General features: G+C 40.1%; 3 protein-coding genes across 6 annotated transcripts; 2 read left to right on the top strand and 1 right to left on the bottom strand.

The window, feature by feature from the left end:
• The first annotated feature begins 843 nt into the window (after nt 1–843).
• On the top strand, nt 844–4,556 carry msl1b (MSL complex subunit 1b). Of its 4 annotated transcripts, none has more exons than XM_044014062.1 (9): nt 844–928; nt 1,432–2,144; nt 2,245–2,444; nt 2,521–2,882; nt 2,982–3,046; nt 3,159–3,226; nt 3,470–3,594; nt 3,712–3,784; nt 4,350–4,556. In XM_044014062.1, exons 2-9 carry the CDS (start codon nt 1,524–1,526, stop codon nt 4,438–4,440), a joined length of 1,605 nt encoding a protein of 534 aa, XP_043869997.1. In that variant the 5' UTR covers nt 844–928; nt 1,432–1,523; the 3' UTR covers nt 4,441–4,556. The 4 variants fall into 4 exon arrangements, with proteins under 4 accessions (XP_043869997.1, XP_043870000.1, XP_043869999.1 ...); XM_044014065.1 differs by having other exon boundaries at nt 2,521–2,840; XM_044014064.1 differs by having other exon boundaries at nt 864–907.
• Nucleotides 4,557–6,567: 2,011 nt separating this feature from the next.
• Nucleotides 6,568–10,618, bottom strand: chmp2a (charged multivesicular body protein 2A). The gene is made up of 6 exons (XM_044014066.1): nt 10,489–10,618; nt 9,329–9,496; nt 9,063–9,242; nt 8,834–8,964; nt 8,127–8,188; nt 6,568–7,988 (listed from the first exon to the last, which is right to left on the bottom strand). Exons 2-6 carry the CDS (start codon nt 9,494–9,496, stop codon nt 7,867–7,869), a joined length of 663 nt encoding a protein of 220 aa, XP_043870001.1. The 5' UTR covers nt 10,489–10,618; the 3' UTR covers nt 6,568–7,866.
• An 893-nt stretch (nt 10,619–11,511) lies between these two features.
• Nucleotides 11,512–13,264, top strand: mrm1 (mitochondrial rRNA methyltransferase 1 homolog (S. cerevisiae)). Its single transcript, XM_044014140.1, has one exon. It carries the CDS (start codon nt 11,707–11,709, stop codon nt 12,847–12,849), a length of 1,143 nt encoding a protein of 380 aa, XP_043870075.1. The 5' UTR covers nt 11,512–11,706; the 3' UTR covers nt 12,850–13,264.
• Nucleotides 13,265–13,961: the final 697 nt, after the last annotated feature.

A 13,961-nucleotide genomic window follows, 5' to 3' on the forward strand; every position in this document is an offset into this window, starting at 1 on the left:
ATTTGACAAAGACATAGAATCACAAGCTCACAGACCATCATTTTTACTGTTCCTTTTTGTCACAGTAAAGTAATACATGAACATATGTCCATCATCGTTCAGAAAAGGCCACGTTTTCATATTTTCTTCAACAGTCAAAAATCAGTTTGTCTTTTTAATTTATAGAAATAATCCCACAATGCAGCATAATCAGCTCTCTGCTGTCTGTTTTGAAATACATACCCGAAATGGCAACTGGACAGAAAAAAGTGTGTTACTTTCCTAATGCAAATTGTTGATAAAGTGTGGAGCTAGAGGTTTGACTGGAGGTATTCTGAGGGAAAAGACATTTCCTTCAAATCTTTTTTTTTTTTCAATAAAATGTCACAACAGCTTGATGTCTTGATATCTAAATTAAGAAAATGCATTGTTTCTCAAGCACTGGCTTTGTACTGGAGAAAATTGATGCAGTGACCTAAAAGATACCCTTGCAACTTCGTTTCCTATGGCTGCCCTTCCAAGGGTGCTGTTATGAAGGTCTCTACTGCCTCTAAGGGGTGTCCTTACTAGAGGAAATTATATTCAGTCCTGTACAGAAAATGCCGATCTCTGTGATAAAAAGTAATTCAACAATAACGTGTAGAGGTCCACATGAAATTCAGCCAGCCTGACATGCACCATAGGCACTCTTGTAATTTTTGTTTGCCATTGTCCGTCATGAGAAACCCCATACACATAAAAGGGGAATAGTGACGTCAGTAGAACAGTGAAGTTGTGGAAATTTGAAACGTTCAATCGACCTCTGCAGCTCTTCCTCTGATCTAAAACCTCCGAAACACCAGAAGAAATGGCCAGCCAGCACATTACGCATGCGCAGTCAACGGCGCTTTAAAACAATCTTGAGGAGGGAACATGAAGATACCCGCAGGTGGGCTAGATTTTAGACGAGGTGAGTTCAAAACACGCAAATTCGTGTCGATGAAAACGAGCGTGGGCGGTGGGCGTGTGTTACGTTGCCTTCGTTTTAGTCGCGTTTCTCCGAGGCGCATTTTTATTGGCGAAGCTAACCGGCTGGCGTTAGCCAACTAGCTAGCTGTTATTGTTTTTCGCGAGAACCAAAATGGAGGAGCAGGCTGTTCCCTGTGTCCTATACAGCCACTCCCGAGTCCTCATGTGGCGTCTCCTCTCCGGTCCTTGCTAATGTGAGTTATTTGTGTAATCGACAGCGTCTGTATGTTTGTGCCGCAGTGCTAGTGTCGCTTAGCTTGAATTTATTACTCGGTGGAGTATTTCTGGCTAAAGGATGCACCAGATCTCTGTCGGTGCTGCTGTTTCCCTCGGATTTTCCCTAGTATTATCAACGCTGATACTGTGCTATTACTCCATGCTAAAAATCGGTAAAGCCATAGTAATATTACAACGCTTAGCCTTTATTTGTCTTCAATCTTACAGGTTAACAGTTGCTGGGTGCACATGGGAACCACATAGCTGTGGTTTAATTGCATCGCCGAGGCGTTGCATGATGAAATGTCCCTGGGTTCGCCATGACTCTGAGGTCCACGTTGTTTCCAAAGACGGGATCTAAGCAGAGCACTGAAGCCGTCCACTTGGAGCAGTCACACGCTGGGACCGCCACCGCGAGTCCTGTTTGCGTGAAGAGGGAGTCCTGTGACTTTGTTCTAAATGTTCAAAACGTGCAGGGAGGCCAGATCCCGAGCAAATCACAGGTCTTAGACCAGAACTACATGACAAGCAAAGTTGCTCTCGCTCCCTCAGTTTCAGAATTGGTTCAAGGAGACAATATAAGCTTGGGGATATTGTCCCCTGTCAGACCGATGGGGGGTGAGGGAACCCCGGTGAAAGGTAAACCCCTCTCTGTTGACAACATGGATAACCCTCAGATGGCGGTGAACAATAACCCTAAGGATGCTGGTGCTGACGATAGTGCAAAGGGGGTTGTCCCTGGAGTCGTTGGCACTGCATCCATTGAACTCTCTTCTGAGGGCAAATGGAGGAACATCAGGAAGACCCCTGCCAATCCCCACACACAGGCCAACTGCCTCAGACAGATTCTCCTGCTGCAGCTGGATCTTATTGAACAGCAGCAACAGCAGCTGCAATCCAAGGACAAGGAGATAGATGAGCTCAAAGCTGATAAGGAAACGGTAGGTTAAATTTATTCTTCATTTCAATTTGGTGGGAAACACACTGTTGATATTGCCTTTGAAGTTACAGGCGTTGTCATTGTCTCTCGCTCCTCTGCAGCTGCTTGCACGTATTGAGCGTATGGAACGTCGCCTGCAACTCACAAGGAAGGACCCACCACGTGACAAGCGCCTTTTCCAACCCCTGGAGCCATGGACTCCTGACAAAGAGGATATGTGGGATCTGGATGTAGAGGAGACTCCACAGTCCAACCAGGCCACATCACTCCCCTTTAGTAGGGGTGGTAAAGGTCAAAAAAGGTAAATTGTAAAGTGGTAGCCAGCACTTGGTTCTGCTAATGTGCCATCTGGCTAATCATTTGCTTTCCACAAACAGGAAGTCTTGCTTTGGGGATGCAAAAAACCAGAAATCTCGGGGCAAAAGTGCTAAGCTTAGCCCCCATAAATCTGAAATTCCGCCTGGCTCTCCAAATCAAAGAGAGCTGCGCAGTAAGGAAACCCCAGAGAAGATGGTTCCCACAAGGTCTGGGGCAGAAAGGGACATTTCACTTCCATTTAAAGAGGAGTCTGAGCTAAGCTGCCAGATGGAAGATCTGCCCTTTATGTCAACCACAGAGATGTATCTCTGTTGCTGGAACCAACCTCCACTGTCCCCTCTGCGTGAGACTTCCCCTAAAAAGGAGGAAGAGGTGGCCAGTGAGTGGACTCCTCATGTAGTTCATGATATGCTGATTGTTTGTAAGCCTAACCTATATCCCATCTTTAATCTCTTTATCCTTTAAATGTACTGAATACGATGATTAACTTTTTCTCTGACTGTCTTTTGCCACTCGTTAGTTCCATCCTGGAGAGAAAATTACATTGAACCTTTGGAAGACGATGACGACATCACCTCTACTGAGGTGAGAGACACTTGATTGGGAAATGTCAATAGTCCTCAGAAGTCTGAAAAGTTAAATGACATATGAAGTATTCAACACATGATTAACGTGTAATTTATTTCTTCCTGTCAAGCCGCTGGATGATGGTGTGTTTTTGAAACGCCATGCGAAGCTGGAGTTGGATGAAAAGAGGAGGAAAAGGTACCAAAAACAGCACTGCTGCTCATAATCATAATAACTTGTACTGCACTATATTGAACATAAATAAGCTGTTTTTGAGGTGCAAGTCTGCAAGTTAAAATATGCTCACTGAAGACAAATTGCAAAGAATTGTGTTGTGGTACTTTGTTACAGGAAGGTGTTTCCCCCGGTATCAACAGTTTTGATGGTTATTCATTAATTGTCCTGCTATTACACAATAAAAATATAAATCTTGTGTTTCAGATGGGACATTCAGCGAATCAGAGAGCAGCGCATGTTTCAGCGCTTGCAGCAGCGCATGAACCGGAAGAAAGTGGTCCAGGAGACTGAGCCAGAGCTTTCATCCTTCTATCCTGACACTGAAGATGGTATGTTTTGGAGGTTTTTAAAATCCAAAACCTGAATTAAACTGTGAAGTGTAATACTGCTGGATGTTTTTAAGTGGATTCCAGAGATTTTAACTTTGTTCTTTTAATATCTTCCAGTTGAGGCTATAGTGATCACTCCTTTCTTGCCTGTGGTTGCTTTTGGTCGGCCGTTGCCCAAACTCTCTCAACAGTACGTTCTTTGATTATGATTTTATAGGGTTGTTTTCATAAACATTTTCAAACGAGCTGTTAAACTTATCACTGAACTGAAAAAGGTTGGCAAACTGACATCTGATAAAAGCAGGTGTAAATGGACAATCTATCATGTGCACATACAGTATATGCTCTAATACATACCCATAACATAAAAGGTTTCTGATTCATTAAAACAACAAACTAGTGATCGAGTCTCTTGTTTATGTTTAATCTGACTTACCTTATATTGTTTTATATTGATAGTCAAAGATGACTAATTGGTAAGTTCAGTTATGAGTGAGCTAAGTACACAAAATAGAGTAGTCCATTTCCTCTTACTATGAAAGATGAGAAGAAAGTGCTTAGTCATATGAGAAGCTGGTTTCTAAGAACATGCTTTTTTTGTTGATCAGCCAGTGTATGGTTTTTGCAGTTTGATTTTTTACATTTGACCACAAAAAGGAGAAAATAGTTGCCCATTTTCTTTTATACTTGTATACAAAATAATAGTTCTGTATAGTTTTATTTTAATGAAAAAATGTCTTTTCCTTTTCTACCAGGAACTTTGAGCTGCCCTGGCTGGATGACCGGAGCCGATGTCGCATTGAGGTTCCCAAAAAACACACGCCTCACCGGACCTGTCGGAAGTGAAACCCCCCTCCCGACATTAACAGCAGAGCGCCACAGCTCACTCACAGATTATAAAATACACATAGTGTTGTTTGTGGTTGGCACACAAATCATCAGTCATGAGATATATATATATATATATATATATATAAATAATGTATGTGTGTATACACACATACACATATATGCGCTGTTGCTGTTGCTTTCAGTCTGTGAAAGAACGACTCTCCAGCCTCACCCTGTCACCACAGACTGGCTTATCTCCTGCAGAGTATTAAAGACAGGATAGGAGATAGCTGTGCCATTCGATGTTCTTGATATTTCCAGTTTCATTTACACCTTTGAGTGGAAGGAAGTCTCTGCTTCCTTACTTGATGCTCAAAGATCGCAGTACCCCTGTCAACAGCTGGTGGAGATTACACATAAGTCCTAGAAAATATAACAGTTATATGCATGTTCTGCAACATGGTTGAGATACATTTGTCCAGAGCTGTGTCATCCAAAAAACAGACATTTTGTCTCCAAGAAAAGTGGAGATTCTGTCAGTTTTTAATTCATAGTGTGCTGACAGGAACAACGAGGGACTCTTGGGGGGGCAGGGGAAATATTTGTTGTCATTTAGGCTGAAAAAAATGGATCTCAAACTGATCTTAAGCAACGCAGCCATAACGTTCTGCTCTGGGCAGCTGTATCACACCCATTCTTCCTGCCTAAGTGGAAAAAATATGTCAACATTTGACTGTGTCGTGCCGTGTATTGCCTATATTGTTCACACACAACTTCAAATAAGATTATATCAATGTTTAATGTGATATCTGGAGTTTTGAGCCACACTCAGCATGTTATATTTAAAAAAAAAAAAGGAAAAAAGAAGCAGCTATTGAATCAATTCATTGTAGGGAAACAATTCTAAAAGCAACCATGTGATTGTTGTGATATTTGAGGGTTTTGCTTCATGAAAACCAAGGCACAATATTAGATTGGTGGTGAACTTGAAATGAAACCCACTGACCTGTTATGTTTTGTTTCTTATACTTTGGTTTTTTTTTTCCTCCCTCTTTCTTTGTTATGTGAATTGCATGGCTGTGTCAGAAAGGTGGTAGCATGGCTTAACCCCAGAATGGAGAGTAATTGCTGCTCAGTGGGCTGCAAAAGCTACAAAAATATAGTTGGAAGCATGATTCCTCCCTGGCTGCTCTGTTCTGATGGTGGGGCCAGTTCATCACCACCATGAGGCATCTGATGATATGATAACAAGTTCAGTTTACATCTTAATTTTTTTGTGTGTTCCAATCTTCACTGTGCGCTTTTACATCCAGGAAATATTCAACGAGTTATGTGAATGCATTGATCTCTTTTAAGGATGTGGTTAGCTGACATCCAAACCGAACCAGATTAGATGATTAATAAGCTTTGATAGCTGTAGTTCTAGTAACGTTCACCAGTATGCTCTTTAACATGCTGCCAGTTAATCGCTCCCTCTCTCAACTTTAACCTCAGTCACAATCGCAGTGTTTGATTTCTGCCTGCGTTTCCTTTCTCGCTGCGTTCTGTTCGCCCTCATTAACATATGCAACAGCTTTATGCAGCTTGTGTACATCGGCTGCCAGGTGTGTGTACATGTCGGCAGGCTGGAAATACAAAGTTGATCTTTCTTTCCTGTACATAGCTTTCGGAAAACAAATGTACATAAAACATGGCTGTTATTTTTTTATTATTTAATGTCAGAAGTGTTGAAGCATTTAATATTGTTCTATGATTGTGTGTTGACAAATTGACAGTTTTGAAAGTTGCATTTTCTTTTGGAATAAAATTACTTCTCTATGACAGGTGGATTTGGCGTCTTAAGCTGTTTTAAGATGAAGACAATTTGGAGCATTGTGGCAAATATAAATATGTAATAGTTTAAATTTATAAGTTTTACAGGTGAAAAAAAGAATCAGTATTTGCTGTAATGTACCTTAGGTGAAGTACTGTGCTGTTAAACCATTTCAAGCTAATATGTGCTCCTTATTCAGAGAACAATATGGTACCCTTTACTACATTAATTTGATAAATATAGTTTCTAGCTATTTGATGGTCCACTAAAAACTTTGAATGCCCAGATTGATAGTGAGATGTAACATTTTTCTAATAAGACAATCACAATCTTGGAAAAAAAATGTTTACTGAATAAAGGCAGAAGAAAATCAGGACAGTTTATCAAGAAAACAAAAAAACACCCAACTCATTAGTACTTTGGTGAAAATCCAGCTTAAGTAAAGAAAAAAAGGGCATTTTCAGACATGAATTCTAATTTGACGTTCACACGATGAACACAACAGTTGTAAGAATTTCCACAGGATCCAGGTGAGGGGGTAGCATCTGGCCTGCAGGAGGCAGCATTCCCCTGCTGCGTTCTCACATGAACTTGGGACATTATACAGATATTAAAATGGGGAGCTCACATGAGAATTTGCAGAGAATGTCTCGAGCAACTTCTGCGGTTATTTGATTTCACATGTACAGCTCAGTGCATGACTGAAAGCAGCTAAAGAGTAACCATGTAGATGAGGAGTCGGCTCAAAATACTTCTTTCAGTCTTTTTTCATCCATACATTTTTGTAAAATAAACCTTCCTAATGGTAAATTTACACAGAAAGGTTGAGATAATAGTGAGACAATGCACCATCTGAATCTGTTCTTCAGCCAGACCCTAACCTGCCGTCTCACACACACAAAACCAATGGAAAGCTTCTCTCTCTGACCTAAACTGTATATTTTATTTATATTTCATGTGGACCTACCGATACAGATATCAGTCCGATACAGTTTTTCTTGTATCCCTTTAAAACAAAACCACTAAGATTTTAAAAATTCTCCAATTGTGGACCAAATATTGTACCCCAATAAAAGAAGAAACAGATATTCCACAAATCCTGCTACTTATTTTTATTGAAAATGTCCACAAACAAAATTCCACTCGGCTTAGGCTTTTTTTTAGCATAAAGAAAGCCTTCACAGCTGAAAGCTGACTGCAGTGGCAGTGTGGCAGACATGCAGCCCTTTCTCAGGTGCTGGTCACATGACGGCAGTTTTATTCAGGGTTTATGGAAAATATCGAATCCAGTCATTTTGGACTGATACAGACTGAGTATCGTATTGGCCTAATCTCTGATGACAATGATGATGCTAAAAAGCATGACTGATATACAAAAAAATGCTCTACATAAAAATGACTAGTTCTGTAATATAACCTTATATTTGGGCTGTTTTTTTGTCATTAGTGTCTATTTAGATTGGGAAACTGACATGTCTGGTATAATTAGTATTTACACAGAATGGAAAATAAAAAACACCAAAACAAAAAGTGTCCCGCCCTCTATACACTCTGGACACAGACACACACAGGAGTGTGTTTGTATCTTTGTTGACAAACCCCCATCTGTCAGATACTGTGTGTCCTGTTCAGTCTCTCCGTAGGTTGTTAAGTCGCTCCTCCAGGTCAGCGTCCGCATCAGCCAGTGCGGCCTGAGGCTCTGCCTTCTTTCCTCCAGCCACCGACAGGCTTCCCCCAGGCGCCGGAAGACCTGAAGGTGAACACGACGAATAAATGTTAAATACCAAAAATGTAGGATTGTTTGGTTCAAATAATGGTTTGTCAGTACCAAAGCTAGGCATATAGACTTTTCAGATTAATGACTTAAGTGCTAAAGGGTTTTTCTTACTCGACAGTTCGTCAGACAGATTCAGACCCAGCTCGTCCAGCACTTGGGACACGATGGCATCACTGCACATTGGAGACAAACACAAATATGTCAAGGTAAATGCCAAATATTTGTTGTATTACATTAATAAGCATAAAAGAAAGTAAAAAAAAAAAATCAAGGCTATAGTCTGGTGGTAATAATAACCCAAAAGTATAAAAATTATAACGCACAGGAGGAAAATTATTGATATATTATTCAATTTGTTTCTCTCTCTACAACCTGAGTTAATACCGTAGACCATACAGTGTTAGAATCTCTAACAAGTCTTCTCAAGAATGTATCTACTGGCATTTTATTTACTTATTATTCTCTTTCATATATAATGGATTATGTCTTTTGTCATCTTTTACAGTTCAGGTGGGCCATAACAGATGTAGATGTGGCACTTTTATTCCACTTCTTTGATAAGTAATAGTTGAAATTAAAATGTGCCAAAATAAAAATAAGATATATCACAAACTCGAGTATCTACTGATACCGATATTAGTCCGATATGAACTATGAAGCTGTTAACGTTACATTTGTGCTGAGTAATTTTAAAGACATAATTCTCCAACTGTATAACAAATATTATTCTCTGAAAAAGAAGAAATGAACAGCCCAAACATGACTGTTATGAATTGGCCCTATACATATAATTTAATTGAAAAATAACAGGCCCTTACCTCTCCTCTTCATCATCCTCATCCCCCATGGCATCATCGATGGCATCATTCATCATATCCTCCTTCATTTCCATGATTTCACTCTGACGCTCAAAGTCCATCATGATCTTCTGAATCTGAGGCAGTTTGAGCTGAAAAAAATAAAAAAGGAATCAATACGTTTGGAGGAGCACTTACGGTTGTCGTCATTATAACCAACACTGAGCATTTCAATGAATATCTGACAGACCTGTCTGTTCATGGTAGCCATGGCTTTGGTGACACCTTTCATAGCCTGTGCCATACTGTTGTTGGACTTGAGCGTCTGTATCTTGAGACTAACAGCCTGGATGTTCGCTCTCATCATGATGAACTTCTTGACGTAGCGTCTCGTGCGAACCAAATCCTTGGCCATGATCTTGACAGCGTCCTGTGAGTAATGTTGCGTGATTAGAATAATCTTTTTACAAATTAGTCTGTCCTCATGAAGCACAAATTATTTCCTCTTCATCTCACCATCTGTCCCTGTTTGGCCATTTTCTTTATGTCAGCGATGATCTTCTTCTCCTGTTGTTCAAGTTTCGATCGTTCCCGGTCAAGGTCTCTAATAGCGCGATTGAGTGCCCTCTGATTCTGCTTCAGTATCTCCTCAGGAGTCTTTCTCTTACCAAAAATGAATTCCATCTGTTTAAAGGTAAAAGTAAAGAAAAGGAGAAGGAGCAGTTGATTAACCAATGAGATCAACTAAAAATCTATCATATAATTTAAAAAAACAAAAACAAATGTTAACTGTTCTTTGCTCTTTAATTGTGAGATCTTGCTGCTTAGAGGGAAAAAAAATCTTTGAATTTTGGACTATAGCACAACCAATGTGGGTTTTTCTATGACTGATGCTGATCCATAGAAATCAGAGCATTTTTTATTTTTATTTTGGAGGGGCACATGTGCCTACCAGTTGAAGATATATCTAATTCCAGCTTCAGTTTCTACCATTATGACCGTCATATTTCAAGTTCGAGGTATCTGCAACTTCATTCTGAATATCTGAACTTGAATTATGACTAGTCATAGTGGCGTTGTAGATATCTGAAACTTAAGATATCTATAATAATAAACCCCATACAGATGAATGGCAAAAGTGACGTCATTTTGACTCGTAAGAACTGAAAGGCAGATAACTAGTTTTGACTCTTGACGTTGCAGATATCGGTAGTGAATATCCAGTCTGTCGATTACATTTTTAAATAATAATAATAATCGTTTGCCATAGTCTCGGACGACTAATCGATTACGTAAAGACGTGTGAAGGCATCACTTTGTCATGTGGGAAACGATGAGTTGTCAGTGACTCACTATACACTATATAAATAACACTATAATGTCTCGGTCTAACCGAACAAAGTGCTGTGACGTAACGCGTTGTACAAATAAAACGGGTTTGTTTAAAAGTACTGTGTCCGTTTTACACGTTCGATCTGGTTTAACTCCCTTATTTCCTGGACTACATTGGTCAGCTGTTGCTGTAGCTCTTATGTCACAGAAAGGAGGCCCAATCCTCCTGTGGTGTTGAATTTCGACTCTGTCAACCTGTTTTTCCCATCTTTCCACATGAGCTCCACCAGCACAGACCCAACATTACTGTTATAAATACACAACCCCGACAGTGCGTTACTCACCGTGTACAAGGTTTGTCGTTGACGAGGCTTTTATCACGGGAGTTTAAGGTTCTTCTGGGCGTCTTCACCGACAACAATATGAAACGATTATTTGTTTTCGTTGTTTCTCTTCCGTATTGAGAGTGTTTCACATCCGGGAAATGACGTCACCTCGTACGTGCTTTTACAGTTGCGTCACACGCAAGGACGTTAATCAAGTTCACGATGACGAAGAAAGGAAGCAAACATTTACTTTCAAGATAAGGGTCAAACTATTTCTTTCTTTGACCGTAAATGTTTTATGTGCGCGGCCGTAGAGAGTATGGAGGACGATATATGACACAATAATAAATAAGATAAAGAAAGAATGTTCATTTATTTCTGTATTTATTCATTTATTTCTTTTTATTCATTCTCTTTCTTTTATTTATTAGTATGCTGTCATCTATCGTCCTCCATAAACAGATGCCACCACACTTGTTATGTCAGCTAAAGCAGAGGTAGACCACACCCTGAAAGCTTCATGTACATCAAACAATCTTTATCACTTTCACTGTAAATTTCTGCATGTCCTGATGTGCACACACACAGAATAAATGGTGATAAAGAATAATCACAGTCACAATAGGGCCAATCGCTTCACACCATTCTGTGCTTGGGCCCTAATTACTCAATTTAGCAAATTTCGTAATGTATATGTTCCCAGTATCTTCCAACGTCAGTCAGTCCTCTCACTGTGATACTTCAGTTTCTTTGTTACCACACAATTCTTCTAAGCGTAATATTTTCCGGCAGTGTGCTGAACTTCTATCTTTTATGAGTTCCTGCTAAGATCGAAGATTGATTTAGTGTTATATATTTGTTTATTTCAAAAAGTTTAAACATTTTCAATGTATTTAATTACATTTATATTTTGACAATAAATTAAATCAAATAAATAAGTGTTTTTTTGTAGTGAATCAGTAATTCTTCGACTTTTATTTTGTAGGTAAGAGCGCTCCTTATCCGGTCATATTCTCGGTCATTGCCACAGCTTGACTTCACATGTGCCCACTCAGGAGGAAGACAACTGTCGTTGATGTTTGAACGAAGAGTAGTTCACTATAACGAGCTGCTCAGTGAAATATATGTTTACAGTTGTTATCTACGGATTAGTGGACCACTTCTCTGGAACAGTCATGTGTCTTGTGGCGCGTGGACTGGACACATTTGCAGCTATTTTAAAATATAGGAATCCACATGAGCTCTAAAATGCTGCTGGTCTGGTGCAGGACATTGCACAGGTTGCCAGTGTCGCTCTCAAGAGTGGTCTTCTCTCCGATTGCCTCGTACAATGTCACAGCTCCACTCCTCTACCCTGGGGACAAAAGCTCCAGCCACGTGGTGAGTAGACAACACAGACACAAGCCAGGACCTGATGGACGGAGAGACCATGAGAGGTCAGTCAAGGGTAAAGTGTGGAAGAATGAAATGCCAGTGATGCAAGATGCCAGTCTCTGGAAGGGAGGTGATCAAAGAGTATCATCCGAGCTCAGGAAACTGTGTCTGGAGGATTCTTCTGCAGAGAGGGAGAGGCCAGTGAAGCAGAGGTCATTGCTGGACTCCAGAGCCGAGAGCTATGAGGTTGTTTTCGGCATTGCCCCCTGTCTCTTGGCTCTAACTCAGGGCAGGAGGAAGGCCAGGAAGCTGTTTGTAAAAGATGGCGAGACCTCTCAAAGGGACTCTGTGGTAAAGGTGTGTGAGGAGGCTTTTCAGCGAGGAGTACAAGTCCAGAGGGTCAGCAAGAACGAGCTGGACAGGATGTCTTCTGGGCGAGTACATCAAGGAGTCTGTTTGCATGCCAGTCCTCTTGACTTTCTCACCGAACACACAGACGTAAAATCAAACGGGAAACGTAACCCCCTGTATCTCGTCCTGGAGAGAATTCAGGATCCTATGAATCTTGGTGCCATTCTGCGCTCTGCTTATTTTCTAGGTGTGGACAGAGTCATAAGCAGTCTTCACAACAGCTGTCCACTGTCTCCAGTGGTCAGCAAGGCCAGCTCAGGAGTCCTGGAAGTTCTTGGGGTGTATGGATGTGAAAACCTCAAAGATATGGTAAAGTTGAAGGTGAAACGGGGCTGGCAGGTGGTCGGCACAGTAGCAGCTGATGCAGACGGATCTGTGATTCCTGTCACCCAGTGTTCTGACTTTCACATGACCAAGCCCACGTTGTTGTTGATGGGCGGTGAGGGGGAAGGATTGTCTCAGGAGCTGCTCTCTCTGTGCCAAACGCTGCTCACCATCCCGGCCGGCAGAGATCTGTGTGCTGGTGTGGAGTCTCTGAATGTGTCTGTGGCTACAGGCATTCTGCTGCACTCTCTGCTCTCCTCCAACAGATGATCAACAACACTGAGAAATAGACTAATTATGTGAACTATTTGGTTTCTGGTTTCTTTGTGTAATAATGTAAGGTCTTGAGAAAATCTATGTTGTGATTCGGCACTAAACAAATAAAATTTTAATGCACACAGTAGTGACAGTTATGTTGGTAAGTGAACATAATTTTGGGCACGTTGGATTTGACTAAATTCCCATCTTTCTTGAACTATATTACATTATTAAGATGTTATGTTGAGTAAAAAATAAATCAAGTACCTAAAACCTTTGTGTCCTCTAACAAAAATATGCAAAAACACTGAGACTTAATAGTTGTATGCTGGTTTCAAATTTCCTGATTCTGTCTTCAGAAAAACAATATCGCTGATTCATTATTTTTCTAATTGTCAATAAATTTTATGAAAAGACTAAGATAAAACAATGAACTAATTCTGTCAGGATATGTAGTGTGCTTTTCTATTCTTCAGGAACACTGAGCTCCATCTTGTCTTTTTTTACCATAAACACTGGTTTTTATGCAGCTATCATTTTAAGGACTCTCATTGACTTCTAATCATTCAATCTCAGTAAAACCTGGTTTTGGTCTTCAAGAGGATTACTGGTCCTGACAAGGTCCCAAAAAGTACACACACACTGCAGTTTATTTTGATTTTATTCGTCAAATACTCCAGCAAAAGAAAACAGCCGTCTCAATTTGTTTTGTGTTAAAATGTTTGACACACAGCCAGTGGCATTAATGTAGTATCCAAAACACCATGTGTTTGGTCAAATAATTTTATAAGAAAACAGTAAGTCCGCAGCCATTAAATTATTTTATTACATCTTTAATACATTGATTAATTTTGGTGTTACTGACACAAAAAGTAGGTCATTGTAAGTGTACTGATGCCCAGGCAGGAAGCCACAAATGTATGTTTATTAGACATTAGGCCAACAGTAACTGTATTTTTATTTCATGACTGGCGTTTATACTAAAAATCATATTTGGACAGTTTAAGAAAAACAAATATGGTCACAAAAATACAAGGAAAAATCAATAACAATAAATATAACAGGATAAAATAAGAAACTGGTGACTGCATAGCTGTTATGTTATTGAGACACTTTTTGTCAGA

This window comes from Solea senegalensis, linkage group LG18, assembly GCF_019176455.1.
Source record: "Solea senegalensis isolate Sse05_10M linkage group LG18, IFAPA_SoseM_1, whole genome shotgun sequence".
Taxonomy (NCBI): Eukaryota; Metazoa; Chordata; class Actinopteri; order Pleuronectiformes; family Soleidae; genus Solea; species Solea senegalensis.

What these genes read in the sequence shown, in the direction of transcription:
- msl1b (XM_044014062.1), top strand. Translation starts at nt 1,524, where the DNA reads ATGACTCTGAGGTCCACGTTGTTTCCAAAGACGGGATCTAAGCAGAGC. An exon ending in TCAAAGCTGATAAGGAAACG is followed by an intron (nt 2,145 to 2,244) that starts GTAGGTTAAATT and finishes GCTCCTCTGCAG; the next exon opens with CTGCTTGCACGTATTGAGCG. An exon ending in GGTGGTAAAGGTCAAAAAAG is followed by an intron (nt 2,445 to 2,520) that starts GTAAATTGTAAA and finishes TTCCACAAACAG; the next exon opens with GAAGTCTTGCTTTGGGGATG.
- chmp2a (XM_044014066.1), bottom strand. Translation starts at nt 9,496, where the DNA reads ATGGAATTCATTTTTGGTAAGAGAAAGACTCCTGAGGAGATACTGAAG. An exon ending in GAGGATGATGAAGAGGAGAG is followed by an intron (nt 8,189 to 8,833) that starts GTAAGGGCCTGT and finishes TCCAATGTGCAG; the next exon opens with TGATGCCATCGTGTCCCAAG. An exon ending in TCTGTCTGACGAACTGTCGA is followed by an intron (nt 7,989 to 8,126) that starts GTAAGAAAAACC and finishes GTTCACCTTCAG; the next exon opens with GTCTTCCGGCGCCTGGGGGA.
- mrm1 (XM_044014140.1), top strand. Translation starts at nt 11,707, where the DNA reads ATGAGCTCTAAAATGCTGCTGGTCTGGTGCAGGACATTGCACAGGTTG.